This window comes from Sander lucioperca, chromosome 10 (genome assembly GCF_008315115.2).
Source record: "Sander lucioperca isolate FBNREF2018 chromosome 10, SLUC_FBN_1.2, whole genome shotgun sequence".
Lineage (NCBI taxonomy): Eukaryota > Metazoa > Chordata > Actinopteri > Perciformes > Percidae > Sander > Sander lucioperca.
In genome coordinates, this window is record NC_050182.1 from 2704883 (window position 1) to 2716472 (window position 11590).

Consider the following 11590-nt stretch of genomic DNA (forward strand, 5'->3'; position numbering starts at 1 on the left):
TTGTAGGGAATTCATTTAACAATATTATATTTGAACTTGTCTTCATCTTTGTATTTTGCAGGCAGTACACCAGGTACACCCAAACTAACCCAGCATCCAGTCAGGACCCCTCAGAAGGTGAAGGCAACAGTGGCGAACATCCCCGTAGGCAGCTATGAAGGAGGAGGCCGAGGTAAAGAGAGAGAAAGGGAAAAGGAGAGGGAGAGAGAAAGGGAGAGAGAAGCTGCAGCCACTAGCCGCTTCTCCTTTGATCCTGAGCTGGCGGGGCAGACAGGGTCTCCATCAACACATCCTGCTGAGGAGCCTCCGTCCTCTGACAGAACCCTGGAGGGCTCCAGTGTTCCAGACTCCTCTGACACACGACACCGAGAAAGCACAAGCACCAAAGAGGTGAGAGGAACATCACATACTGACTTTCAGCTCTAACATAATGAGGCGAAACTGCCCAGTTGTTGTCGACACGCAACATAATTTGTGACTTTGTATAAAAAAAACTTAAATTGAACTTTCTGTGCAGACTGGATGGAGAGAGTCCCTCCCCTCCTCCCCTCTCCCCCCTCCATCAGCCACGGAACCCAGCCTGCCACCCCCACAGACTGACAAAGATGGTCCTACACCCAAAAAAGTCAAAGCCCGCCCACCACCACTTAAGAAGACCTTTGACTCGGTGGACAAGTGAGTTAACAACTTTGTGAATCTTGTGTGCAAGGTTGCAGAAATGATTTATGGACGGTGTATATATACTGTATATTTTGTGTGTGTGTGTGTGCGTGTTGGTCTGGCAGGGTGCTGTCAGAAGTGTATTTTGAGGAGCGCTTTGCCGAGCTGCCAGAGTTTCGGCCTGAAGAGGTTTTGCCTTCACCCACCCTGCAGAGTCTGGCCACTTCACCCCGCGCCATTCTGGGTAGCTACCGTCGCAAGAGGAAGAACTCTACAGGTTTCACTCACATGATACTCTGACTTAATGCTTTTAGACTAATGTAGAGTCGTTTGGCGAGCAGCAAATAGCTGATGTTGTTTATGGAAGCAAAGGTAGAACTCTCTCTAGTGTTTATTGACTTTAGGCTCCAACACAGATTTTTGTGATGACTCCTGATACATATGGAGATTTAATCTCTGCTGATAAAGTTTGTTTCCTCTGTGTGCTTCTAGATTTGGACTCAGCCACTGACGAGCAAGTCTCTCCTAAGAGAAAGAGTCGGCGGCGCTCAAGTTGCAGCTCAGAGCCCAACACGCCTAAAAGTGCCGCCAAATGCGAGGGGGACATCTTCACCTTCGACAGAGCAGGTAACACGCAGGAAGGAGCAAAGACTCTAATGTATTTCAATTTGGGTAGTTTTTGTCGGGTCTTTTAATTGTTAGTTCTGGATAGGTGATGTGTGTAATGGAAGCGTAGGTTGAGGGGTTTGGGCTGAAGGAGAGCTCTTGTTTGTGTGTGTGTTTGTTTTTGTGTGCTTGCACTTCTATTGTAAAGTTTTTATCTTTTGTGTCTTAATGACCTCAACAATTCCTTCTCCATAGTTGGCTTTAGTTTACTCTCATCTCAGTAAGAATCTGTCATACATGTTTTCAAAAGTGATTATTTTCATTAGTAAAAATTAGTGCTGTCAGTTCAACGCGTTATTAACGGCGTTAACACAAACCCATTTTAACGGCGTCAATTTTTTCATCGTGAGATTAACGTTCTTTTTGGCCTAGCAAACTTTGTAGTTTTTTTCACATGCTGTTGCACCAACTAGTAACGTTAGAAAAACTACAACACCACACCGGATCTAGCTAGACCGGAAACAAAACAACAGGCACGCCGCACACACTTGTTTGGGCTTGGAGCCGGCCAAAGAGTAGTAGGCTAACGTTACGTTTTGAGTGGATGGCGAGCACGAGACGCCGAAACGGATGCCAATAAGATTCTGAATGGAAAGTTTACTTTTAAAAAGTTGCCAAATGGTTCCATTGACAAGACCAAAGTGATCTGTGTGTTTTGTCGTTGTGAACTGAGCTATCATCGCAGCACGTCCAGTCTGAAATACCACTTGATGGCCAAGCACACAGCTGATGTGAATTCTCCGCCCCCTCATCAAAGCCAGGCGACAAAAGCACAAAGCAAGCCGATCCACTTTTCCATGTTAAGAGCATTAAAATGAGAAAAATAATGTGACAAAAAGAAATCTAGGGTCATTTAGAATAGATAAAAATGTGTGATTAATTGCAAGTTAACTATGACATTAATGCGATTAATCGCGATTAAATATTTTAATCGTTTGACAGCACTAGTAAAAATAATAAGAAACCCACCTCTCGGAGTGTATCAAAGATGATGGGGCCTGAAGGGACATAAACAAAGATCCTCAGTATTGTAACTAGTTTTCTGAAGACTCAACCTCTCCACCTGTCTGTCCCTTACCCAGCCACAGACGGAGAAGACATCCTGACAGATCTGGAGTTTGATAAGGTGCCGTACTCCTCGCTGCGGCGAACACTGGACCAGAGGCGAGCGCTGGTCATGCAGCTGTTCCAGGAGCAGGGCTTCTTTCCATCAGGTAAGACAGACATATAACAGATAGATAGATATAGATACTCTACAAGCATAAATTCCATTTGTAGACATTGATTTGTGTTGTTTTTCTTTTATTGTTATCGTGTTCCCAGCTCAGGCCACTGCAGCCTTCCAGACGAGATACTCTGATATATTTCCCACTAAGGTGTGTCTGCAGCTGAAGATCAGGGAGGTCCGGCAGAAGATCATGCAGACGGCTGCCCCCTCTGATGTCTCTGGTTTAGGCATCCCTGACTCAATTGGCAACCTCCCTGGACCTTCTAGCTCCCAGTCAGGAGAAGGATATATGAGAGGGGGGGACCTGCAGGATGAAGACATGGAGCAAGGGACAGAGGGGAGCCCAGAGGATCCTCGTGATTCAAAGGACTCTTCTAGATGAGAGATGCTGACAGATTAGATTGCCGACTGTTGAAGTCACACCTTTTCATCCCTTACGCGCTTTCACATGCTTTTTTTTGTTTTATCCACACTCTTAACTCTCCTCTGATCAGATCCTGATTTCTTTCCATCCTCAGCGGCCAACCTGTGAGAGTGAGAGATGTCTGAATGCTATGTTGGGCCTTTTCTTTGGTAATGTGTGACACTTGTACCAAAACTACCACATACACACACACACACACACACACACACATTCACCCTGCAAACTCTTAATTCCCTCACTTGGATTAGCACTCTGTATTAACCACCTTGGAGAAAGCTTCCATCGATGCCAGTGAACGAAGGACCATTGTGTACAGCTGCACTCATTTGCCTCAATAAAGAAAGGGTTCTTGTTTTGGAAGGAAAGACCTGCATAACCCATTCTGAGACGGTGAAAAGTCAGCAGTTTTAAAACAAGGCCATTATATGTTTTGATATTTGTTTTTAATAGTGTTAAGAGGAGCTAAAGCAGTAAGTACTGCTTGAGGAACAACCTGTATTTAGACTTAACTGTTGTCAGCTTGTGTCTTGTTTCTGCTGACATTAGGGGGCTGGGCCCTCAACAGCCGGAAACTATTTGGTTGAACAAGAGAACTCGTTACTGTGGACCTGGAAAGATCTTTTTCTCTATTTTATTGCTCACGTGTAGACCTTTTAGGGGAGGTCTACTATTCCAGGAGTGACTGAAAAATTGACTGACTTCTGGCAGTGCCATCATTCCTGAAATTACGTGTCTGGCCAAGTTCTCCCTTCTTGCGACTGACCCTAGCACATGCCAGTAGGTAGGAACCGAGCATTCCTGTGCCTCTCACTCGCTAGCCATGAAGGAAGGAGGTGGGTCAGAGTCAACGGGCACATCCTGGCTCTTAGTCGTAGAGGTCAGGCTAAAATGGTCTGAATCCTCTATTGCCATTTGCCAAGCAGTTTTATTAACTTTTTTAAACAATTTGATTTGTATTTAACATTGTCATATTCAGTTTGTTGTTGTACTATTCCTATGGTTATTCTTATTACTACATATATCATTGCAGTGAACCCCAGTCCTTAGTTCTGTTGTCATTTTTGGCAGATGTTTTCTTCATTTCTGCCAGCTGTTGATTTCTTGTACTATTTTTTCTAAATATACTTTTTGGGGTAGGTGAGAGAAGCTGCTCCACACCTCTACAGTTCCTCCATTGTAGTCTTCCCTTGCCTTTCACCTCAGCAAGGACCTGTGGTGCAGTTATTTTTATTGTACATTTCAAAGAGGACGACAAACACGACACAGGACCTTTTTATATTCTTTCAGCAGTAATATGCCGTATGTTTTTAGACCACCCTGTATGCCTCTCTGTCCCTTGCTAAGTTTGATTCTATAGCCTCAACACTTAAACTGTACATCTCCTTCCTCCGCCTCTTTCCTTACCTCCTTCCTCCCTTTGTCACTTTATTGCTCTCTCCAGACCTTTTTAGACGAGGGGAGAGAAAACTGGGGGAAGTGAGGGGAGGGTAATGAATCAAAGAGAGCTGGTAGGATCTAATACTGGTTGTGTCTTTGTGCAAGACTTGGTTGTGTTGTAAATAATTACTGCAGAGTCAGTAGACTCATTATTAAGGAAAAATCTGTCAGTGAACATAAGTTGACTTTTAAGACACCTATTACTGAAGGTAAAACACGTGAAATGGAAAAAAAAATAAATATGGCTATTAATGTTTTGTGTTATACTCCTTGTTTTGCTGTTCCAGTATACAAGAGAGGAATTTATATGAATAATTTAAGTTTGTATCTGTATCTTTCAGTATGCAAATAAAAATAGGTGTTCAATTAAAGTGATTTTATCGCTGGCAATGTGAAAAGTTTTCCTTAAGCAGATATACAATATGTGGTTCAAAAATTAAGCATCATTTTTGTCCCAGCACCTTTAAAATGTAACAGGAGCTCATAAAAATAGGCTACATTATCTCTACAGTGTACAGTCGACTATGTATGTGAACTTTTAACATATGGTTGTGTTGAATGAACACATGGGTTACATGTTTATCACCTTTAAAAAAAAAACATTTTACATTTTATTGAGTTCAACTATACAACAGCACTACCAAACCTGAAGACAAATCACATCCATTTTGTATAAATGATAAAATGAATCATACAAATCATCTTCTCATCTGAGGCACAACCAATGGTCCTTATTCATGATGAATGTCATATCCTTAATTTTAGCATGCATTATTTCAGTAAACTTTATTCCTTCCTCTCATAGCTTTGTAGGGAAGAGTATTTACTTTGGTCTGTTTGCTGAACTCAATATCAATTTTGACATTTTGTAGCATTCTTGTCCAGTGCAAAAAAAAAAGTCTGAACTGAATAGTCAACCTCTCAGTAGTCAATTAGTCAGTATTAAGACAAGTACTTAACTCATCAATATGGCAGAATAAACTTAATTTTTTGTCCACTTAAACTCGTCCTCAGAGGATCTGCAGTCCATCCACAGCGACTGTGTCCATAGCGAGGCCGTTCTCCAAAGCTGTGTGATAAATCTCCAAGGCCCGCTCCAGAGGCAGCGCTTCTCCCTCGCTGGTCTCAATGATGGCTATGGTCTCTCCAAACTCATTACACATGATAGTAGGAGTGCCCTGTGTCTGAAAGAAGAAAACAAAAATGAGAATAATTCAACAGCAGAGTACACAGACACATTTACAGGTGCTAATTAAATGTCATCCTCTCACTAATTTGAACTGTTTTAACTCTAAACTTTCACCTGAAATAGTTTTAACGGTTAACTAGAGAGGACTAAACTTCCTCTCTGGGTCCCTATGGCACCCAGCTTATGTTAGCTTCATGCAGTGCTTTAGGGATGAGTGAGTAGGATATACATTCTGACCTGCGGAAGATCTGAGGCTTGGATCTGGATGAGCTGAGGCTGCCCGTTAGCTAGTTCCACTGCCGAAGCGTCCACCACTGCCACAGCAGAGCTGGTCTCCATGGCAGCTTGGGCAGCAGCCTCTTCATCCAGCCTCTGCTGCCTAGCGTGCGTCTTTTTGTGGTTCCTCAGGTTGGAGAAGGTCTTGAAGGCTTTGCCACACTGCGGACATACATGGGGCCGTTCGCCTGTGTGTGTTCGACGGTGTTCAGCCAGGTGCATACTCTGGACAAAACCCTTTCCGCACACCTCACAGCGAAATGGCCGTTCACCCGAGTGTGTGCGCAGGTGCTCTCGCAGGTGTGTGTTCTGACGGAAGCGTTTGCCGCACACTTGGCAAGGAAACGGGCGCTCACCAGTGTGGACCCGCTGGTGTAATACAACTCCAGAGGAAGACACAAACAGTTTGCCACAGATAGGACACTGGTGGGCTTTGGGGCGCTTCCCGGTGGCGCACCGCGACCGCCCAGGACCTAAGGCGAAGTGGCTCAGTCTGTGCAGTCGCAGATTGGCAGGAGAATTGAGCTTCTTCCCACAAACATTACAATCTAGACCCCCCCGCACAAGACTGGTTGAATCCCCTGATTCTGTCTCTGCTGTGGTTGAGGTGGAGGGCTCTGAGGTCAACTCTGCTTGGTCGTTTGTCTCTTTGCCTTCTTTTGTCCCTGTACCTGCCTGCACCAGGGTGGGGTGCTGCTGCAGACAGTGGCTGTCTCGTTGCCTCCTAGTCAGGAAGCCAGCCTCACAGTGAGGACATGGGAAAGGGGCCGGAGCCCCTGGATGCTGAGTGTAGCGATGTGCTGCTAACTTGATAGGCCAGCGAAAGGTGGCAGGGCAGTCCGGGCAGCACAGTGTTGCAGCGTTGGAGTGCAGCAGGCTGTGCTGACGGAGGTTGGACGACTGAGAAAAGGAGCGGTGGCAGACATCACAGCGGTATGGTCGCACACCAGAGTGGATGAGATTGTGCCTCATCAGATTGGCCAGAGCTGAGAAGGTTTTGCCGCAGTCAGAACACTGGAAGGGCCGCTCACCGGTATGAATGCGGATATGGTTGCGCACGTGGATTTGCTTCTTAAAAGACTTGCCACAGATGCCACAAATAAAGCTGCGCTCGGTGACATGGGTCTTGCGTCGATGGTGAACGAGCTGTAGCTGGGAGGTAAAGGTCTTAGAGCAAGAGCGACAAGAAAAAGGCCCTTTGTCCGATGGCGCAGCTGAAGCAGCTCCAGCTGTGACTCCTACACCAGTGTCCTCCAGGGGAGCAGGGTCTGTAGCTATGCCAGACTTGGTGGCATCCTCCACCTGCTGGGGGTCATTGGTGTTGCCTAAAAGTGGGGCAGACACCTCCATGTTGTTGTCCTCCCCCTGCTTCTCCACTTCACCTCCTTCCACTCTGGTCTGACAACTTTGTATTGGATCTTCTCCCAATTTTTCCATCTCATCCTCTGTGAGAGGGGCCAGCAGGCTGATCTTTGTCTCATCCGTGAGACAATTCTTCTCTCTTGCTCTCTGTAGGATGGCCAGAGCAGAGAGAGATGCTCTTCTTGGAGCTGAGACCTGTAGAAATAAGCATATTATGTCAAATTGAAATGTCATACTACTTAACTTGAGGTTGTGGGTGGGATATGCTTATTTTACTACCATGGAGACAGGGACGGGTGTGCCAGATGGATCTCGGTTGAGGTGGGTTCTACGGTGGTAGAGGTACTTGGTCATGTTGGTGAAGGTTTTGTTGCAGAACTGACACTTGTGAAGAGGATCTGCAGTGTGGGACTTCCTGCAAAAGACCGGGATGAAAAGATGAAACGGACAGAAAAAGAAGCAAACGTTAAAAAATATCAGCTGTTAGTTTCTCACAGTTATGTAGGCTGCTGTGGTGTTTACCTGTGCATGATAAGAGTCATCTCAGTGGTGAAGCCATTGCCACAGTCCACACACAAGTACCTGGCCACGCCTGAGTGTGTGCGCATGTGTGTCTGCATCGACGTTGCCTTCTTGAACACCCTGCCACACTCTGGACATTCATGCGTGCCCTGCTCGTGCACACGTTTGTGAGCAGCCAGCCGGTTGACGGAGGTGAAGGTGCGGCTGCAGAGCTCACATTGTTGGGGCTTGGCCCAGGCAGCTGCTTTCTTCTCTGCTACTCTAGTCCTAATGTCCTCCACCTTCTCTGTAGTCTCTTCCCTCCCTCGAACCTCCTCGAAGCCACTCATGACACCTGGCTCTCCACTCTCTTTGTCCTGAGCCAGGAAGTGCTCTCCCTGGTGCTGGAGGAAGTCCTCTGGGGTCTGGAAGAGAAGGGAGCATTCTGAGCACTCATAAGGGTGGCTGACCACCATCTCTGTTGGCTGCTGCTGCTGGGTGTCATCCTGGATCCTGGGGGCCAACCTTAACTCCAGTCTCTTCCCCCCATTCTCCAGGACCCCCAACTTTCTTGAAGAGCCTCGGCCCACAGCAGGCAACAGAGGGGGCAGCTTGGAGCGCCGCTGACTGGGGGTGGTGGAGTTGTCTGCCAGAGCTTGAGCTGTGAGAATCTGCAGGTGCATTGTGGCAGAGCCGGGGGTCGCGGTCACTGGAGGCAGCAGGGAGGAACGGGAGGGTGCAACAGATTTTGAAACAGATTGACGTTTCTTTTGTTGTTGTTGTTGTTGTTGCTGCTGTTGCTGCTGAGCGAGTACCTGGGAAATACACACAGGAATGTACAAACCGTAAACCCCTTCATCTAGTTCTCATTTAATTCCTCCGTTTTGATGCGTTTACAATCACAAGTACCTGTGCCAAGATCTCCCCAGCCTGCTGCTCACTCAGCACGTAGTTCTGCATATTGTTCAGTGGAGTGATGGTGCCATCAGACTGTAGCACATATTCCTGTTGCAAGGGCCAAAAAAAACATAGCTTATTCTGTTTGTATGTAGTGCTACAGAAATTAACTTCCATTAAAAATAGCAAAGATGCTGTGGCCGGGTTAGCTCAGTTGGTAGCGCAGGCGCACACATATCGAGGTTTACTCCTCGACGCAGCGGCCGCGAGTTCGACTCCGACCTGCGGCCCTTTGCTGCATGTCATTCCCCCTCTCTCTCCCCTTTCATGTCTTCATCTGTCCTGTGGAAATAAAGGCCTAAAAATGCCCAAAAAAAGAATAGCAAAGATGCTAACAGTTCAGTGCCATCACTTTGATTCATGTCTTTTAGTTGAGTATCAGATGCTTTGGAGACTAGATGTCTGCTGTTTGGCTGGGACACCCTTCCAAACTAGTATTTTCTAGAATTACAGTGCAGATGCAGCAAACCAATCTGTGCTGGCCTACACAACGCAGAGAATCACTGAGATAAATGGTTCACTTCAAAGCAATTTGAATGCATTCCAGAGCATAAGGGCCTGACCCAAATGAAATGAATGTAAAGTCAATGACTCAGCACAGTGAAACATTTTTATGAGTAAATTAGGGGTTACCAGATATACTAGTCAAATTTACAGTTGTTCCATTGTCAACTTCACTCTATAATGAGATTTGACCCAGTATTAGTCTGCCAGTTTGATTCACACAAACTCTACTTTCATAGTCTGGGACAAAACTCCCAATACAGATGACAACGCACTTCACACTCCACATGAATTGAGTTCTAGGATGTGAATGAGTCTGGAGAATATAACCTACATCATCACACATTTGATTGTTTTTACTGCGCAATAACATGTTATTGGTACAACTACATTCAATCCAGGAAGCAACCTATTTAAACAAACTAATGGTTACTGTGTCTCCTAAAGAGTGTGGCACCAACAGTTGAAAAGCTTATTGAAGTACTGCACCAGTCGGTTTATTAAATTACCATTAAAAGACTACTATAGTATTCATACAGTAAAAGGTAGAATAATTGTACTTTCCAGATTAGAACACAAATGTTTTACAGTTATTCGTTAAACTAGGTAAATAAGTTTCCCTTACCAACATGGTCTCTGTGTTACTGTGTGTGCTGCTCCTGCTGTGGGTCCGCCGGTGCTCCAGCCAGGTCTCAGGTGAGTCAAACAGAGCCAAACAGTCAAGACACTGGTACTGAACAGGTCCTGCCATCTGACCCTCTGACCGTTCCTCTGTCTCCAAAACTTCACACAGCTCTGGAAAAACAAACATACACACAAAAGTCCCTATAAAAAGCCATACATTTACTTCCACAGAATAGCATGATGTTGCATCATGCACATACTGACTACTGTACATTATTCATATATCAACCTATTGTATACAGTCAATGATCTCAACACACTCCAATTTTTTAATTTTGGCTCAAAATACACACAATCAAATTTCTCACCTTGATGCTCCACCTCCATCCCCGCCTCTCTCATGTGCATCTCCTGGTGCTGCAGCAGTTCCTCTGGGTTCACGAGGAGAGCCCCACACTCCAGACACTGGTACTGCTGGGTTTGCCCCATCTCATGGACATCCTGGATGGCCATTGCCTCTCCTTCTCCTTCTCCCTCTAGGCCAGTGTGGATCTGCTGGTGGATCAGCACATCCTCAAGGGTGTTGAAGAGCTGGTGGCACTCACTGCACATATACTGGTGCTCCACATACACACCCTCTGCCTCCTCCTGCTGCTCGGCCATGCTGGTACTCTGTGTGTATTAAAGTGTGTGTGTGTGTTGTCCTATGTAGGTTGCAAGTGTATCATGGAAGACGGTGTGTGTGACAGGTGATGAGTTGTTGTACTGAAAATTCACTGCCGTGTCCGTGAATGAAGACTGCTTTTGTCATCCAGATGGCCAGTGTAAGAGCACACCTGTGGTAAACAAAAAAATAAAAATGACATGTAAAACAGTATTAATATTAAATCAGCAGTTATGTAGCAGCCATCCAATGATTAGCAAATGGTTGCAGTTTCTCTCACGCAACCCAAACTGAAAGGTACACGTCATTAAAACGTTACTAAGACCCAGTAGTGTTTACACAGATATTATGGAACAACCCCGCGTACAAACATCGCAATTTTCAGCCATTAGCCAAATGAAGGCCCTCTAATGCTAACAATACGACCATACTCAGCAGAAGCTCACTAATCATTGTCTGATTTTCTTCACAAATGTGATTCATATCTTTGTTTACAGTGTGTGATGGCATATGGAGAGCTGTTGGCGGCGCTCCCTCCGATATTGCAGACCAGTTTCTCGGCACCGCGGTTTCCTGACAGCGGCTCCCCGGTTCGTCGGGCGGTCCGTCAGGCGGCGCTACCCACTTTTCCCCGAAGCTCTCTGGCTACGACGGCGGGCCCTTCTTTCCCTTTACCTCTACTTACTCTCGTTGGACAATCCCTCGTGTAGTCATCACTCTTCGTTCACACAAGTGTGTGTCTTTTTGTTAGTCCCTTGTCACCATCTGTGGCGTGGAAATACTGAAATATGAATGGTGTCCGTGCGAAATTGCATTTCAATGCGTGAAATGAAACGTTTGCCCGCCGATCTCCTCCATTCTTGTGAAATGAAGCCCCGCCCAATGCGGTAGTCTCACTATTTCAGAATCTGTGATTGGATATGCTGACTGTCAATCCTAAACTGTCCTGATGGGCATTGTAGTTTTTTTTGTCGACTGTACGAGTACAATTTTCCCCGAGCCTTTTAAATTGAATTTTTATTTAATTTTCAGTATAAATTTAAGTTATGCAATGTTAAGTTAGCTACTTTATGTGCGGATATTTAGAATCATTTAGAC

At 45.6% G+C, this 11590-nt stretch overlaps 2 protein-coding genes across 6 annotated transcripts in view; one reads left to right on the top strand and one right to left on the bottom strand.

Moving 5' to 3' along the window:
• cicb (capicua transcriptional repressor b) overlaps positions 1 to 4643 on the top strand; it is a 36996-nt gene extending 32353 nt beyond the window's left edge. For 2 of the 3 annotated variants that reach the window (XM_031299729.2, XM_036006728.1), the window contains 6 exons: positions 62 to 390; positions 518 to 675; positions 777 to 937; positions 1153 to 1287; positions 2409 to 2540; positions 2650 to 4643. In XM_031299729.2, coding sequence (XP_031155589.2) covers positions 62 to 390; positions 518 to 675; positions 777 to 937; positions 1153 to 1287; positions 2409 to 2540; positions 2650 to 2936 — 1202 coding nt within the window. In that variant the 3' untranslated portion in view covers positions 2937 to 4643. The remainder of the gene's footprint in view (positions 1 to 61; positions 391 to 517; positions 676 to 776; positions 938 to 1152; positions 1288 to 2408; positions 2541 to 2649) is intronic. The other variant, XM_036006727.1, reaches the window with a different exon arrangement.
• Positions 4644 to 4993: 350 nt separating this feature from the next.
• znf526 (zinc finger protein 526) lies at positions 4994 to 11387 on the bottom strand. 3 transcript variants are annotated; one of them, XM_031299730.2, is made up of 8 exons: positions 11178 to 11387; positions 10197 to 10664; positions 9830 to 9999; positions 8653 to 8748; positions 7765 to 8558; positions 7522 to 7657; positions 5842 to 7437; positions 4994 to 5599 (listed from the first exon to the last, which is right to left on the bottom strand). In XM_031299730.2, the coding sequence occupies exons 2-8, from the start codon at positions 10489 to 10491 to the stop codon at positions 5426 to 5428; spliced, it is 3261 nt and encodes a 1086-aa protein (XP_031155590.1). In that variant the 5' UTR covers positions 10492 to 10664; positions 11178 to 11387; the 3' UTR covers positions 4994 to 5425. The 3 variants fall into 3 exon arrangements, with proteins under 3 accessions (XP_031155590.1, XP_035862622.1, XP_031155591.1); XM_036006729.1 differs by having other exon boundaries at positions 11043 to 11387; XM_031299731.2 differs by having other exon boundaries at positions 10988 to 11387.
• Positions 11388 to 11590: the final 203 nt, after the last annotated feature.

Bases quoted from the DNA above. Each gene is read 5' to 3' on its own strand.
- znf526 (XM_031299730.2), bottom strand. From the start codon at position 10,491: ATGGCCGAGCAGCAGGAGGAGGCAGAGGGTGTGTATGTGGAGCACCAG. The intron at 8,749-9,829 runs GTAAGGGAAACT...CCCTTGCAACAG, and splicing joins GTAACACAGAGACCATGTTG to GAATATGTGCTACAGTCTGA. The intron at 7,658-7,764 runs GTAAACACCACA...GGTCTTTTGCAG, and splicing joins ATGACTCTTATCATGCACAG to GAAGTCCCACACTGCAGATC.